Source organism: Lycorma delicatula, chromosome 8 (genome assembly GCF_047948215.1).
Source record: "Lycorma delicatula isolate Av1 chromosome 8, ASM4794821v1, whole genome shotgun sequence".
Taxonomy (NCBI): Eukaryota; Metazoa; Arthropoda; class Insecta; order Hemiptera; family Fulgoridae; genus Lycorma; species Lycorma delicatula.
Genome location: NC_134462.1, coordinates 139500709 through 139519245, shown reverse-complemented (window position 1 = coordinate 139519245; position 18537 = coordinate 139500709). Strand labels below are relative to the sequence as shown.

At 29.7% G+C, this 18537-nt stretch overlaps 1 protein-coding gene across 1 annotated transcript in view; it reads left to right on the top strand.

Moving 5' to 3' along the window:
* The window catches only part of LOC142328798 (uncharacterized), a 95980-nt gene that overhangs the window by 65446 nt on the left and 11997 nt on the right, over positions 1-18537 (top strand). The window contains exons 12-15 of the mRNA XM_075372841.1: positions 1771-2034; positions 9694-9855; positions 12905-13075; positions 18212-18373. Of these exons, the coding sequence (XP_075228956.1) occupies positions 1771-2034; positions 9694-9855; positions 12905-13075; positions 18212-18373 (759 nt within the window). The remainder of the gene's footprint in view (positions 1-1770; positions 2035-9693; positions 9856-12904; positions 13076-18211; positions 18374-18537) is intronic.

Sequence of the window (18537 nt, the reverse complement as noted above, 5' to 3'; positions counted from 1 at the left end):
ACCGATCTAATTTACAGACGGTGATGTTATTTAACCTGTGCTAAGCAGCTTGCAAAATTAGGAAGTATGCATGGTTTTTTATATGGGTTATGTGTTTAGTGCACAGTGTAACAAAATTGATGATTAATCATAATGCTAATCAGTAGCAGTTTATGCCTGTACAATTATTCTGTTTCTAAAAAAGTGTGTTCCCCTTACCTTAACTTTAATCCTGTTTTCCTAGCATATGTGTTTTTAAATTCTGTCATATAAAGGTATTTTTGTATTTTAGCAAACATTTTGTGAAGGTGGAATGGAAACTTTATAAATAAGTTACAGCAGTCAAAGGATGAGGGGTGGTAGGCGCATTGAAATGCAACAAGAGAAAAATTGTGACATAAAACAACAGATGCTGCCATCTTGCAATTTCATTTCTTTATTACTAACATTTCAAAATCTGATGATCCATTTTCGCTCTTTTTCTGTTAGTTGCCACCAATAGAGTTCAGTACACCTGCTACATTGATGAGTCTCTCAACATGCAGCAATTGAATTTTTAACAGCTAAAAAATTAAATACTAATGACACGGATTGTCATCTAAAAACTGTTTATGGTGAAAAAACAGCTCAAAGTTCTACAAGTAGGTGGGAAATAAAATTCTGTGCATTGAAAATCGAGGAAGAATCTCGCACTGGTCGACCATGTGACTGATAAGAAGAGCAAAAGGAGGTGAATGAATAGATTCAAAAACCTATAGGGTCAGTCCATTTGAAATAATCCAAGGGTGGTTGCTTGAAGAATTCAAAAAAAATTTGAAACTTACCAACTTGTTTACTACACATATCAAGGCCTTAAAACTATTTTTTATTTAAGCAGTTTACCTGTGGCGGCCATTTTTGTTACAATGCGCACACCTATTTTAGTGATTGTAAGGGTTTATGAAAAAAATCATAACTAAAAAACTTTTGGTCCTGGAAGGATGAAACAAAAAGTAATTTAATCATTTTTTCTCAAGGTAAATGATTGATCCAGCAGTTTATTAACCTATCTCTGTTCATTGTATGAGAAAATGACCAATAAAATTGAACATGAAAAACAGTGAAATTTTACTTTTGGTGATTTTTTCAGACTCTTTTTCTAAGGCTCTTGTAATGTTGAAATTTGAACCTATTTCATACCCTCCATTTTCACCAGATTTGGCACGCATGATTTTTTCACTTTCTGCAGTTAAAAAGATGGATGTACGTTTCACCACAGATATTAAACTGAAAAACACAGTGAGATCGTGGATCAAAGAAACACTGCCAGTATGTATTCTTCATCGGTGGAATGTAGAAATTGGTTCACCAGTGTGAATTATTTGCCAAATGTGTAGCTATATTGACTATGTTGAAAAATAGATGTCAGATTTTGTAGTAAATAAAACATACTTTTATGGCATATTTGTTTCATTTTATTATATTTTTTTTTATATGTAAGTTATGAGAGACTCTCCATTACATTTCAGTCACCCCTCATATTATCTGACAAGGTATGAGTAATAACATAAAAGGAGAATCAATCCAGAAAGGATCGCCTTTGATGAGATAAAGCCTGTTTTAGAACCTTTGTCTGTTTTAAAGCTTTACATTTCCAAAATTGTAATGTTATAAAAGAGAACTGTTTCCATGAATTTTTGTGTATTATTATTTTCAAATTGCTATTTGTCTAATATGAGTATTTTTATTTAACATGTCGTTTTGATGTCTGTTTATTATTTTCTTTATATATTTTTTTTTGTTACTTAACAGGTGAGTTGTATGCCACAAAATTGGAAGTTGCTTATAGATAAGGGGACTAATACGAGTGCTAAAGGTAGAGCAAAACCGAGTCAGTCGGCTGTATTTTTGCCAGCAATTCCTGCACTTCGTCAAGGTCTTCGTGATTCACCATTATTAGTTTGTTCTTCGTGCTGTGTATGCGTACATGCAGTTTGTTATGGTGTTAATATGGATGGTACTCAACCACCAGAAGATTGGAAATGTGATCGATGCTCAAATAATGTTATTGATGTGGTATGTATGTGTATTATTTTAATAACTATGGACCGCATAGGAAGAGTATATGTTAATTTGTTAATTATCTGTCATTATTTTGATTAGATTATTTCTTATAGCATTGTTTAACTATAACATCATTCCCAGGAATTTCTGTCCTTAGGTGGGTCACCTTGCTCTATGTCCATCTCCATTCTCTATTCCCAGCAAAACTTTAAAATTCTTGTTACATCCCATTTCCTTATAAATAGTCTATATTTTTTATTCTTTGTAGCCTTTCTTTTTATCATCTTCTACTGATGCTTCTAGCAATGTTGTAATCAATCTTTCTTTCTTTTCGGACATATAAATGTCCTAGCCATTTAGCCTTCATATTTTTTACTCTATACTAAAGTATAACCGCTATTTTACTTGTTTCGTTTTGTATTCCTTTAGCCAAATTGAATTTCTTCTATTCTGAGTGCTTTCTTTTTCTATAATCATACTTGAATATCCTGTGTATCATCTGTGAGCCTTGCACAGTTTATTTTTCTTTATTCTAAATTCATTCCGTCATCTTTGCATTGTTAATTACGATCATAAAGAAAATACAAATAGTTAGAATTTAGTGACCCAGACTCTTATTTTTTTATAAAAAATGCCAAGAAGACCACAAAAAACAAGTCGTAGGTACTTCTAAACATTTTTTATCTTAACAAATATAAGACTTATCTTACTGTTTTCTGCTTTATAAAACCACTAAATGAAAGTGAAACCACTTTATAAAACCACAGTGTATAAAGTTGTTCATATTTAGTAGATAAGTATTTAAAATTGTTACATTTTAATAAGTTAAAGCTATTAGAAAATAAAGTAACTGGAAATAATCGCAAAGATTTATTATGCATTGATCATTTATTTTTTAGAAATGATATAAATTTAGTACTTAGTTGAAAGTTTTGACATTGATAATATTTTTTTGTCTTCAGTCATTTGACTGGTTTGATGCAGCTCTCCAAGATTCCCTATCTAGTGCTAGTCGTTTCATTTCAGTAATACCCTCTACAGCCTACATCCCCAATAATTTGTTTTACATATTATGTAAAACACAATTTTTCCCTTCTTGTGTGGCCTGCCTACACAATTTTTCCCTTCTACCTGTCCTTCCAATATTAAAGCGACTATTCCAGGATGCCTTAGTAAGTGGCCTATAAGTCTGTCTCTTCTTTTAACTATATTTTTCCAAATGCTTCTTTCTTCATCTATTTGCCGCAATACTTCTTCATTTGTCACAATATCCACCCATCTGATTTTTAACATTCTCCTATAGCACCGCATTTCAAAACATTCTAATCTTTTCTTCTCAGATATTCTGATCGTCCAAGTTTCACTTCCATATAAAGCGACACTCCAAACATACACTTTCAAAAATCTTTTCCTGACATTTAAATTAATTTTTGATGTAAACAAATTATATTTCTTACTGAAGGCTCGTTTAGCTTGTGCTATTCGGCATTTTATATCGCTCCTGCTTCGTCCATCTTTAGTAATTCTACTTCCCAAATAACAAAATTCTTCTACCTCCATAATCTTTTCTCCTCCTATTTTCACATTCAGTGGTCCATCTTTGTTATTTCTACTACATTTCATTACTTTTGTTTTGTTCTTGTTTATTTTCATGCGATAGTTCTTGCGTAGGACTTCATCTATGCCGTTCATTGTTTCTTCTAAATCCTTTTTACTCTCGGCTAGAATTACTATATCATCAGCAAATCGTAGCATCTTTATCTTTTCACCTTGTACTGTTACTCCGAATCTAAATTGTTCTTTAACATCATTAACTGTTAGTTCCATGTAAAGATTAAAAAGTAACGGAGACAGGGAACATCCTTGTCGGACTCCCTTTCTTATTACGGCTTCTTTCTTATGTTCTTCAATTGTTACTGTTGCTGTTTGGTTCCTGTACATGTTAGCAATTGTTCTTCTATCTCTGTATTTGAACCCTAATTTTTTTAAAATGCTGAACATTTTATTCCAGTCTACGTTATTGAATGCCTTTTCTAGGTCTATAAACGCCAAGTATGTTGGTTTGTTTTTCTTTAATCTTCCTTCTACTATTAATCTGAGGCCTAAAATTGCTTCCCTTGTCCCTATACTTTTCCTGAAACCAAATTGGTCTTCTCCTAACACTCCCTCCACTCTCCTCTCAATTCTTCTGTATAGAATTCTAGTTAAGATTTTTGATACATGACTAGTTAAACTAATTGTTCTGTATTCTTCACATTTATCTGCCCCTGCTTTCTTTGGTATATTACTATAACACTTTTTTTGAAGTTTGACGGAAATTCCCCTTTTTCATAAATATTACACACCAGATTGTATAATCTATCAATCGCTTCCTCACCTGCACTGCGCAGTAATTCTACAGGTATTCCGTCTATTCCAGGAGCCTTTCTGCCATTTAAATCTTTTAATGCTCTCTTAAATTCAGATCTCAGTATTGTTTCTCCCATTTCATCCTCCTCAACTTCCTCTTCTTCCCCTATAACACCATTTTCTAATTCATTTCCTCCGTATAACTCTTCAATATATTCCACCCATCTATCGACTTTACCTTTCGTATTATATATTGGTGTACCATCTTTGTTTAACACATTATTAGATTTTAATATATGTACCCCAAAATTTTCCTTAACTTTCCTGTATGCTCCGTCTATTTTACCAATGTTCATTTCTCTTTTCTTTAATCCACTCTTCTTTCGCCAGTTTGCACTTCCTGTTTATAGCATTTCTTAATTGCCGATAGTTCCTTTTACTTTCTTCATCACTAGCATTCTTATATTTTCTACGTTCATCCATCAGCTGCAATATATCGTCTGAAACCCAAGGTTTTCTACCAGTTCTCTTTATTCCGCCTAAGTTTGCTTCTGCTGATTTAAGAATTTCCTTTTTAACATTCTCCCATTCTTCTTCTACATTTTCTACCTTATCTTTTTTACTCAGACCTCTTGCGATGTCCTCCTCAAAAATCTTCTTTACCACCTCTTCCTCAAGCTTCTCTAAATTCCACAGATTCATCTGACACCTTTTCTTCAGGTTTTTAAACCCCAATCTACATTTCATTATCACCAAATTATGGTCGCTATCAATGTCTGCTCCAGGGTAAGTTTTGCAGTCAAGTTGATTTCTAAATATTTGCTTAACCATGATATAATCTATCTGATACCTTGCAGTATCAGATAGATACTGGCTTTTTCCAAGTGTATATTCTTCTATTATGATTTTTAAACTGGGTGTTAGCAATTACTAAATTATACTTCGTGCAAAACTCTATAAGTCGGTCCCCTCTTTCATTCCTTTTGCCCAGCCCGTATTCACCCACTATATTTCCTTCCTTGCCTTTTCCAATGCTTGCATTCCAATCTCCAACTATTATTAAATTTTCATCTCCTTTTACGTGTTTAATTGGTTCATTAATTTCTTCGTATACACACTCTACCTCATCATCATCATGGGCGCTTGTAGGCATATAGACGTTAACAATCGTTGTCGGTTTAGGTTTTGATTTTATCCTTATTACAATGACTCTATCGCTATGCGTCTTGAAATACTCCACTCTCCTCCCTATCTTCTTGTTCATCACGAAACCTACTCCTGCCTGCCCATTATTTTATGCTGAGTTAATTACTCTAAAGTCACCTGCCCAAAAGTCGCCTTCCTCTTCCTACCGAACCTCACTAATTCCTACTATATCCACCTTTACCCTATCCATTTCCCTTTTTAAATTTTCTACCCGACATTGATAACCGAGTATAAATTAATAATGTGCGCTACTAATCTTTGTCATGTTAAATTAGATTTGTTAGCCGGTTTTAATAAAAATGATAATTTTCCTAATCCCAAGTAAACCAAATGTTAAAAAATTAACAGAATTTTTTATTGGGGAGGAGAGTGGAAGGAGGTTTATGAACTATTTATCGCTGTGTAATACACGTTTAGATAAGCATGTTGGCACATAAAATTAATATAGATAGGAAATTTAACCCCTGAAAAACATGGATTTCAATAGATATTTGTAAGAGATCATCTAACACAAATTTTTTTTAAAAAAATGATCAACCTCTTAACAGAATTTTAAGCAGATAAATAGTTACACAAATCTATTTTCTATTGATATCTGCAATGCTAAGGTAGCATATTTCATAGCCTTGTTAACTGGTGTGAAAATGATACTGTTGTTCAGTTTTTAAAAATAAAAGTCATGTAAATTTAATTAAAACTATTATTATTTCTGATAGCAATGACTATTAGCTTGACATGTGTTCTTACAGAACTATAGATATGGCAGATGAAAAGTATTATTTTTGCAAATGTTATTTGGAAAACAAAAGGTTATAAAAAGTTATAAATTATGTGACAATTTTCACAGAATTTAAAACTGGCATGGATGACTATCAGTGAGATTTATTTTAGTTTACCTTTGTTGTATTCTGAAGTAAATCATAGATCAGCTATATAAAAAAATTGCTATGTATCAAAAAAGATTGCTGTCTTCTTAATTGTAAAATGTTTTTCACAGAATCAGTATGATTTTACGTAGGACAGTATACATTATTAAAATTTACAGTGTGTATCTATAAATGGCCTTAAGTGACTGGTGCATTATTGTTTGATGTTACAAATTTGTTGACTCAGTTGACTACAAAATTGCTTAATCTTTTATGGAAAGCGGGTATAACAGGTATATTCTCTATTCTTGGTTCATTAGTTATTTAGCAAGTCGATATCAGAAGGTTAGACTAGCATCTTTATCTAGTGACCTGAGGTTAATTACTTGTGCAGTTCTACAAGATTAGTATATATAAATCTAACCCGCCAGGTTGGTCTAGTGGTGAACGCGTCTTCCCAAATCAGCTGATTTGGAAGTCGCGACTTCCAGCATTCAAGTCCTAGTAAAGTCAGTTATTTTTACACGGATTTGAATACTAGATCGTGGATACCGGTGTTCTTTGGTGGTTGGGTTTCAATTAATCACACATCTCAGGAATGGTCGAACTGAGACTTGTGATTGTGTAGTCGAACAAGACTACACATCATTTACACTCATACATATCATCCTCTGAAGTATTATCTGAATGGTAATTACCGGAGACTAAACAGGAAAAAGAAAGAAAGTATATATAAATCTACTTAAATAACATTACCTTTTTAAAATTAATTTTAAAAAAAAATTATTTTAAACATTTATTGAATATAAGTATTATGTTTTAAACAGAAATTAACACTTTTCTATTATTAGTATATCAAGCAGATATTATGTGAGCATTGGAGAATGCTCACAGGTGTAACACCTGTATGTATTTGTATTCTCCTGCAGATTACATTTTTTTAGTTTATATTTCATACAGAAAAGAAATACGCTTCATACACATTAATCTATTACAAACATTTTTAATGGTTTAAGATCATTTTGACTCATAGTTTTTATAATTTACTTTTTAACACGTACCGATGCACTAATTTTACAGACTGATACAGATCACTCAATTTTCTGTAGTAAGGTGAAATTTGATAAATAAATCTTGATAGAAACAGTAATATTGATTTACTGTTTTAATTACTTTTACCCTATGCCCACAGTTGAACCAATTTTTTTTCCTCATTTTAATTTACGTTGATAAACTGACAAGCCGATTCATAAAATTAATTTCTGAATAAATAATAGCGACTCATAAACTTTAAATTCCTGTAGCGATAAAAATGAGTGCAAAATAAGTTTTTTTAATATATTTATCAGATTGAATTGACTATTTTGTAAAATGTTAGACAACTTAGTAATGTGGTGAGTAATACTGTAATGCTATCATTCTTATGCATTTATTCACAAAAACTGTAAGCCCCTTGACTGAATTTTTTTGTGAAAGTTCATTAATACTGAACTCACAGTAAATCAGTTGTCTCATTTTACTCTGTTGGTTTTACCGGTGTTGTTTATTTATAAAAAATTGTTATGTCTTCAAAATGTAATTTAATTGATCTATCGATGAAAGGTAAACCAGAAATTGTGGTAATCAATGGCAAAGTGAATGGAACGCTACCATTAACAATAGATTTTGTGCTGTTAAGAATACTGTATTACCATGGTGCTCCTCATGCAGGAATAATTGTAAGATGAGGTTATTTGCAAATAGGACACACTAGGTTCACTCATGCATATTTCATGACTCAGACTCATGCACCATTTGTATTCGCTGCAGCTGCCAATGGTACCCCACGTCCTTGTGGACTGTGTCTGTCATGTACAATTGCATCGGAAGTTTAAACTAGGGGCCAGGGTGCAAAATGTTAGGAAGTAATAATACAATGATATTGAATGTTTAACGATTTTGTAGGGCCATCCATTTGTATTCAGATATTTAATTTTTTACTATACTATGTTTAAGCTTTGTGTAACATTTATTTTGCTTTTAGAATATGGAATAGACGTTTCACATCAGTCTAATTTTTAATTGCGTACAATAGTAAATTGTGTCCAGGCACTGATAACGACACTTCATTGTGTGCCCAGGGGAGAAAAAAGAAGAAATTGTGGGAAATTATAAAAAAAGCCTGTTAGGCAAATTAGATTATTTAAGCTTAGAAACAATGTCCAGATCTTAAGAAAGATGGTGATAATTTTTTTTAAATGTCAAAAAAGAACAAGGAAATTTTTCTAGAAAGATTATAAAAGAAATACCAATTAAAGTGACGGGTTTGGGAACTTTTTTATAATTTTTTCAAAAACAATAAATCGATCATTAGTTATGCACTGCTTTCTATTAGCAAAATTGACTAGTTTTAATGAGGCGCTAAATGAAGCTGAGAACTTTAAACAAAGGGCCATAGTATCAAATTGCTTGAAACACCAGGCAAAATATCAACAGAATTTCATAGAACAAATGAATTTACAAATTAAGGATTTTTTTTTAATTATGATGAAAAAAATAGAGATCACAGGTGCTAATTTAATTAGGAAATAGAAAAAATAAAAAATTCATCAAAACGTTCAAAATAGGTACTGTGGATAGCAGGCATCTCATGTTGAAAATTACTATTAGCAGGTGATTGGCATTTTCTTCTCCCCAAGGCTTATATTTTAAATAAAATTCTGTTGAAAATAACATTATTAACATTTCATTTCAAGCGAAAAAAACATTGATTTAACATACTTGAAATAAAAACTTAGAAATCAAAATGATATCAGATTTTCATTTTATACTGCATTAGAAACATATATGAAATGGAAATAGCTTATCCTCCTTCCTCAGTTTTTAAATACTTAAATTAAAGCTTTCAGTAAAACTTCTATTAAAGGTTTAGTGTGAGTTGAATATTGAAAGATGAAATTAAATACGATAATTATTTTTTACTTTTTCAGATTTTCTTTATATTATTTCTTTAATATATGAGTGAAAACAATTAGCAGATAAATGAAAGTTACACTGAATTTCATATTAAAATTATTACTTTAATTAATGTGTAGTAACAAGTATAGTGATTATTAAGTAATTAAATTAATATATACACCTCCTTTATAATTTTGTAGGGGACTAGCCTCCACTACAAGGTATTTTTCAATATATGATGGCTACCATTCTATCTTAAAATTACTGTATTGAATTTTATTATATATAAATTTTACATTTTGTTGTTTTTCAGTCATGTTGCCTGTGTCCAATGGGTGGAGGGGCCTATAAACAGACAACTGACAATCGTTGGGCACATATATTATGTGCTTTAATGGTACCTGGAGCTCATTTCATAAACAAAGATAACCAAGATATTATTGATGTAACAAAGACTATATTAGTTCCACATAAGGTAAGTTGTTATAAAAAATCTTTTTGTTCACAATTTCTTTATCATGATTTATTTATGCATTTGCGACAAAATTAACTTATGTTAACATATTACATTAACAAACTTGAAAACAATATTGGAATATTTGAAATTAATTGTGATAGTAATATAATAATAAAACTGAAGTAATAAACTGTTTAGAAACATGTTCACCGCAAATAAATCTTATAAAATTAGATTTACTTATGAATTCATTAGTTGATTACCGAGGTAACATTTGAAACATATCAGCAGATAGGATATTTTTTAAATTAGATTGGCTTCAATGTTAGATATGACTACTATCAAAATATGTTATGTCAATGCATCTACTATTTTAACATATCCACTGCCGTGAATACTTTGATGCCGTGAATACATCAGATTGTTCAGCATAAAATAGAAAACTTTTTTCCTCTTTTTAAATATTTACTATAAACAACTCTGCTTCTATTTTATCTTAAACTTAGTAAACAAGCAGAGCAACAAATTTGATTTATTTCGTTTCTAGTGGTATACAAGTTGTCTATTGTGCCTCAGATATATAATGAAAATTTAAAGATTTAACACCTTTGTTCATTGAGACTAAAGCTATGAAAGAAGATCTGTTACAGATTTTACTCTTGTAACTAAAAATACTGGTATTTTTACGTATTACATTTAATTTTTTTGAGAAATAAATCACAGAAACTTAATGATTAATTTAGAAAAGTTGATTATTTCATTACTCCATTACCCATTCAGTTACTTTGATGGGTGGATTTATTCTAAAAACACAAGCACTTTCTGTGTAGGTTTGAAAGTATATTATTAACTGCTAATTAATCTTCAGCTCTTTTTTATAAGAATCACATTATTGGCCTAAAATAAGTTAAATTTAGTGCATTAATTTTTTTTTAAATTGTAAACTTAGATATTTCTTTTAAAATTATGTTTGCATTGATAAAAATGTTAATAGATGAATGTAAACAGGTATTCAAGATACATTGCATTCAACATTTTTACAGATTTTTTTTATGTTTGTATAATGTTGCATTATGAATGATTATATTTTTATGTTAAAGTAAATATATCAAAGTAAACAGCTAAAAACAAAACAAAGAATTGTCATAAAAACTTTTAGCATGCAAATAAAAGCCTACAAAATAGTACATATTTCCTGCTTGTAAAAATGAAATAAACACAGTTTAAAGTAGTTATTTATTCCATTTAAAATAAAAATGAAAAATCACTTTGCATAGTAAGAATTTAAGCAAACAAAAACAATGTGACTACAAACAGTTGAGCATTCAAATTGTCATATATCATAAGCCATCACAATGTAATGGGTAATGGCACATGCCAGAGAATTAGAAATGTTTGTTTTGTTAACTAAAAACTAACAGAATAAAGCAGCTAAGAAAGAGAAAACTTAGTAACTACAAAGTAAGATAAAATTAAGAACTGAAGGTAAATTCTGCTAATTTGACCTAAAAGTAAAAAAAAAACCAAAAATTTAAGTGAAATAAACCAGTGAAGGGTCAATTTAAAATTATCTTATCTTGTAGATCCCATTTTAGGTATTGTTAAAGAAATAAAACATATCCAATTATTTTCCTTTTATTGTCATCAATTCCAGTTGTCTAAATGCTTTACTACCCTTGTACTACTGATTTTCTTTTTTCAGCAATAATGTACAATGTCACTCCAATAATGTTGATTCTAGATATTTAGTAAAATTAAATGAAATTGAAGCTAAATAAGTAATTTAATTTTTAATTGTAATTAGTTTTTATTGTGTAAATGGATTGAAAACATGTTTATATTTGTGCATTTAATGTAATTTCGCTACTTAAAAAAAATTATGTTATTTTTAAACAGATTCCCCAGTCAGTTCTCTGTATCTTTTGCTTGTTTGCTGTAAATGGATTAAAAGTAGAGAGCAAAGTGGTCGTAGTTAGTTTACATTTTAATTAATATTACATGAAATTTATTAAATATATCTATTAATTTCAAATTTCTCTTTTCCGTTTTTGTATTCATTATATTAAAAGATTTTTTTTTGTCTTCAGCCATTTGACTGGTTTTATGCAGCTCTCCAAGATTCCCTATCTAGTGCCAGTCATTTCATTTCGGTATACCCGTACATCCTACATCCCTAAAAATTCGTTTTGCATATTTCAAATGTTGCCTACCTGCACAATTTTTCCAACCTGTCCCTCCAATATCAAAGCGACTATTCTAGGATGCCTTAAGAAGTGGCCTATAAGTCTATCTCTTCTTTTAACTATATTTTTCCAAATGCTTCTTTCTTAATCAATATGTCATAACACCTCTTCATTTGTCACTTTATCTACCCATCTGATTTTTAACATTTTCCTATAGCACCGCATTTCAACAACTTCTAATCTTTTCTTCTCAGATACTCCGATCGTCCAAGTTCCATACAAAGCGACTCTCCAAACATATACTTTCAAAAATGTTTTCCTGATGTTTAAATTCATTTTTGATGTAAGCAAATTATATTTCTGACTGAAAGCTCATTTCGCCTGTCCTATTCGGCATTTTATATTGCTTCTGCTTCATCCAACTTTAATAATTGTACTTACCAAATAACAAAATTCATCTACCTCCATAATCTTTTCTCATCCTATTTTTATAGTCCGTCCATCTACTTTATTTCTATTACATTTCATTACTTTCGTTTTGTTCTTGTTTATTTTCATGAGGTAGTTCTTGCATAGGACTTCATCCATGCCTTTCATTATTTCTTCTAATCCTTTTTTACTCTCAGCTAAAATTAATTAAAGAAATAAAAGATAAGAGAGATCAGAGTCATGTTTGTTTAAAAACTAATTATTATAAATTAAACCATTTCTTTTTTAAATGTATTATGCTGCTTGGTGAAATAGTGTACTCTGTATAAGAAAATAATAAATTAAGTGATATGAATTTTTTATTAGTTTATTCTTCTGCTTGGATATATTTTGATTAAATATTAATTTTCTCTGTTGCATTTGTTTCTATGTTTAACGTATTTTTTCTTTTGCAGTGTTTTTATTGTAACAAGGAAGGTGGTTTGGTACACTGTTGTGATCATTCATGTACACACTGGTATCATTTATCGTGCGCCCTAGTTTTTGGTGTTAAGTTTAAAATAAACCGATTTCCAGGATCAAGGTTCATTATTTCGTGTTCATCACATAATCATTCACATGAAAAGGTAATTTTTATTATTGATACAATTTTAATAATTAACTAAAGAAGCTCTGTTAATTGTTTACCAGTTTTCTGATGTAGGTTTTACTTTGTATTGAATACTGTGCTCTATTTTGTTTACTGCTGAGGCAGTTTTGACATTTACTTTCTTTACAGATCAAATTGTATGATTTGAAACCTAGAGTAAGTTATTGTAAAGGATTTTCATAAATTATTAAGTTTTGAAAAAATATACTATTTTGGTACATTAAATGGTGATGTCCTTGATTATTAATATGTCATTGGAAGCTAAACACTTCAAAAAGTAAATCTATTATTTATTTTCTCAAATAAAACATGTCAAAATTTGATAGCAAAAGCTATCTGAGCAACTTTATGAAACAAAACCCAAAACATAGATCTATAGCATCAGTTAACACCACAAATCTTGAATTATTCTCTAGCTCAGAAACAAAATTGTTTACTATTCTCATTTTCATTGTTTTAGAGCACATCTGTAAATGTTTTTTTTTTTTTTTAACTATGATTAACTCATCAACAGTAGTTTCTGTAAGCACTAAGGTGTTCACAATAAACCCCTTGATTATTGAAGTGCCTTACAACCAAGCTTTGTTCTCTTTTACAAATAATTCAGTGTGTATGTGATGAGAACCAATTAGTGATTCTGATTATGTTAATGATGCTGTGGGCAATTTGCAATGTTGTCCTTTAAAATTGTTCAATGATTGTGAAATCACTAAATCAGTACCTTACTAGTGTAATCTTCAATCACTTTTTTCTTGATGAATTAATTCACCACAGAAGCTATTGAAGCTTGTGTGTAGGAATTTGGAGGTAGAATTTTGTAGTGTCTGAAAAAAATAGAAAATGAAAAAATAGGCTGAGATGTTACCACTCCACCACAATTTTAAATTAAAGCCAAAATAGGTACATATTATGGTTTGCAAAGAATGTATTTTTCAAATATTGTGATAATTATAATCTTAATATTTGAGAAATGTATTATTTTTTTTTCTAAAACAAGTAATTACTTGGTACTTCTGATAGAAGTTTCCTTTGTACATTTAATTCAGATAGTATAATTTTCTTCCATGACATGAAAACAGGTAATCAACATAAAGAAAAATTTATTAATCACACCAAGTGACATGTAATATCTTATTTCTTCCCATTACGATTTTTTTTTTACCCTACATATTTAAAAAATTTACTTCCATAAAGTAGGTGCAACACAGTATGATTCTTTAATATCTCACAGTTAAAGAGTTTGAAGCAGAAAATTTGTTAATGGCTGAAGCCATGTTTAATAAGCCAGTAAGTTACAACATTTAAAGATAAACGACACTCATTGCAGTTTCCCTGGAGTTGTTGACATTTGGACACTTATTACTGGCTAGTGAGCAATATCACTTTAAAAAATAATAATCACTTGAATCAGGCCTCCAATTCAGAATTTGTGTATCCATCCATAATAAATTTCAAAATTTATAAAACCGTAATAATTTTGACAAATTCACAAATTTTGAGAATTATAAAAACAATTTATTTTAATGTAATTACAGAATTAAAAACCGACTGAAGATGCGGAATCCTATAAAAATCAATTTTTGAAATTAGTATGATAAGTTGATAAGTTTATTTATTTACTGTGTTTTGGTGGTTTATATTTAAGTTTATATATATATATATATATATATATTGAATAAAACATATTATTCTTTTAATGATTTGTGTTTTTATGTATGCTTATAATATAATTTAAAATTTCACAATGGAAATTTATAATTTTAGGAAAAATTATAATTTTAATTCTGGGAAAAATGACAAATCATTAAAAGAATATGTTTTAATGTAATAAATATAGAATTTAATATGAACTGAAAATGTGGGATACCACAAAAACTAGTATGGGTTATTAGAAACTAATACGTTTAAGTTTAACTTACCTAATTACTGTGTCCATTTTTAAGTGTAACCATAACTGCAATGGTGATCAAATATTGTATTTACTTATTGCATAACTGTTGTTATAGTTCTGACTTGTATCTCTTGTTTATATATATTTCATAATTTTAAACTGTATAAGTAAATATTGAGTGACAGAATCAGAGTATTACTACAACGGCAACGATTGTTTCTCAGAAGTTATGTATGTTTGAAACTGATAAAATTCTATTTCTCCCATCACTTGTAACATTCTTTAAAATCTAAAAAAATACACCCAAATTAGAATAACCATCTTCAAAAAGCATGTAGAATACGTTTTACATATGGCAGGGAAAAAATTAAAACAATAAATTGATGCAGCAACTGCTATAGAATTACACAAGATGATTCTAAATTGTACAGCAATCTCTCAGGAGATGATTCTAGCCAAAAATAAGAAAAAAATTTCATATAAGGACAGAAAAAGGTTTATTAGCAAATTTCGGCTCGCGAAATATTTACCTCTCCTTTCTGCTTCCTCTTTGAAATTAAACTACTAAAATTCTTGGGGTACAAATCAAGGGGATAAATTTGGTGCTTGCATATGGTTTTGGTCTAAGAAAATGAATAAAAGTGGTGCTAAACTTATTTCACTTAGGTTTTGAGATAAACATGAAAAGGTTTTGTCGGAAAATATACTTTTTTAGATTTGAAATAAAATAACGTTGTTAATTTACCAATAAACAAATAAAAATTTCTAGTTAACTTTGTAGAGAATTTAATTCTGAGAAAATTTACACAAATTTGAAATGTTTAACTTTAATTGAGAAACAAAACAGGTAAACTGGATCAGAAAAGTGACGATTTTAAGCAGAACAATTTACATATAAATAAATTTGAAAGACATCCATCTGAAACATATTTAAAGTTTTTATTTTTTCATAGGTTTGCAATAACAGCTAGTAAACAATTAACTTTAGTGTAGCATTTGTATATTCACTTGACCAGTGTTTTTTCTGTTATTCTTCAGTCAGTTATTCACAATGGGTGATACCACAAAATTGTTTTCATTTGGAGAGTTGATGGACATGTTGTTAATTTATGGTAAAATAAATAAAAATGGATTGCTGCTGTGCATGAATACCAGGAAAATTATCTAAATCAAAGAGTACCAGATAGTAAAACATTTGAGGCTTTGGAGAAGCGAGTTCGAAAAACAGGTATGCTTAAACTACAATTTGATGTTGATCGTGAACGTTTTGTGATAAATGCCAACACTGAAGAAGCAATATTGAATGCGGTACAATTATCTCAAGCACCAGAAGGCTGTCACATCGCTTTTATATTTCACAATCAAGTGTGTAGCGAAAATTACAGGCGCAACAATTATACCCATTCCATACAACACGTGTACAAGAGTTATTACCACCTGATTTTGATAAATGGATGAAATTCTGTTGATTGTTAATTACAAAATGTGAACATCATTCCGATCTAAGTAATATTTTAATTTCTGATGAATCCTGTTTTACAAGAAATGATATTGTAAATCATTAAAGTACTCACACTCAAGCAGAAGAAAATCTCCATGAGACTGCTACAAGTCATTTCCGACGTTATTTTTCGTTTATTGTGTGGTGTGGCCTTCTTGAAGATAATACCTCAGGCCCTTTTTTCTTACTGCCAAGGCTCAATTTGAGAGTGGTACTTGCATTTTTTCAAACAAATTTGATGGAACTCTTGGAAGATGTTCCACTTGCAGATATGGTTTTTCAATGGTGGCACACCCGCTCACTACTGTCATGATGTGATAAATCATTTCATTTAAATAACACATTTAGTAAGCAATAGAATGTTCGAAACAGAGTTGTAAAATGGCCATCTAGATCTCACGCCACCATGTGAGCTTCTGAAAAAACATCAAATTTAAATAAAACACAAAAAACAAAATTTTATAATTTTTAAAGAATAAATTTTTAATAAACAAAAAATGAACTTACTATTTTTGGGATTTGCGAAAAAGTGTACTAGGACTATGTTGCTTATGCTTCTCTCACGAGTTTTATAAAAAAAATTTCAATAATTCAACAAATAAAAAAATATTACCAACAGCGATGAATAATACACATTACTAATAAAAATAAAGAAAAATGACAATAAATACATTTGACTCAGTACTAGTGCACTTGAGTTTTTAGAACCACTATTATGTAACTTCTTGTACACATCAGAACTTAACAAAATATCTTATTAATACTTATAATACTAAGAAATTGGCCAATCCAAAATTAATTTTAATTATAATTTTAAACATAATTTGTCATTATAACATGTTACTTTTTCAATAATAATATTTTTTTATGTTATTTTTAAAAAAAGTCTACGGATAAGCAATCTTCTGATAGATCCATGAAATGTTTTTATGGAGAGGCCTTTGACATTAAATTCTCATACCTGTATTCCACACAAATCATAGTTTATGAATTTCCTGATCAGTTTTTTTTCTTTAACATACTCACTGCACTAAACTAACCACGTCAAAATCCAACACATAACTGACACGTTCCGATGGTCTCACCGGTCTAATCCCACCACTACTATTTCTCCAAATTATCAAGTCTGTGTGCGTATGTGTACTCACACAAATGTAACGCTCTTTGTATAGAGAACGTTTGTTCTTAGATCAAAACCATAAGGAAGCACCAAATTTACCCCTCTATTTGAATCCCAAGAATTTTAGTACGGTTTAATTTAACAAAGGAAGCAGAAAGCAGGGAAAAATGTTTCACAAGCCAAAACTTGCTAATGAATCGTTTTCTATTTTATATTTATATAAACTTTTTTTCTTATTTTTGGCTATAGAATCATCTCCCGATAGATTGCTGTGCAATTTAGAATCGACTATAAAAATCATTAAGAAATAGAACTAATTTAGCAAAACATGTTTGAAGCTTTGGAAGTATAGGATGAATTCAACATTCTGAATAAAATATCTGTAATGATTTTAGAACAAAATCAGCCAAAAAATATTTTTGAAGCCATTGCCATTTTTACCTTTCTATGAAATTTTTGTAATTATTTTATATTGTATCATTCATTCATTATAGTAACTGCAGATTTATCTAAAAAGTGTACACTTAAAAATAAATTTTACATTAATTTATTACTATTAGATTTATAAATTTAATTAACTTTTATTTTCTTTTTTTTTCAGAATTGTGGTATTCAAGTCGGTCAGTTTGTGTGGGCAAAGAAAAATGATGCAAGCTATGAATATTATAAAGGTCAGATAGTGGATATTGATCATATCACTCATTATTTATGCACATTTCAAGATGGTTCATTTACAGATGTTCTGAATCCAAATTGTATTATGGTAAGTAATTATACATAATCTTTAATTTTTGAGTTGTCAAAACTGAAATATTTGTTAGAATTAATCAAGAAATTTAAGTCTGGATGCTTTAGAAGTATTTAGGTCAAAGTTGTAAAAAATAATGTTTTTCTGATCCCATCAGATTCTGTCGGTTTCAAACAGGA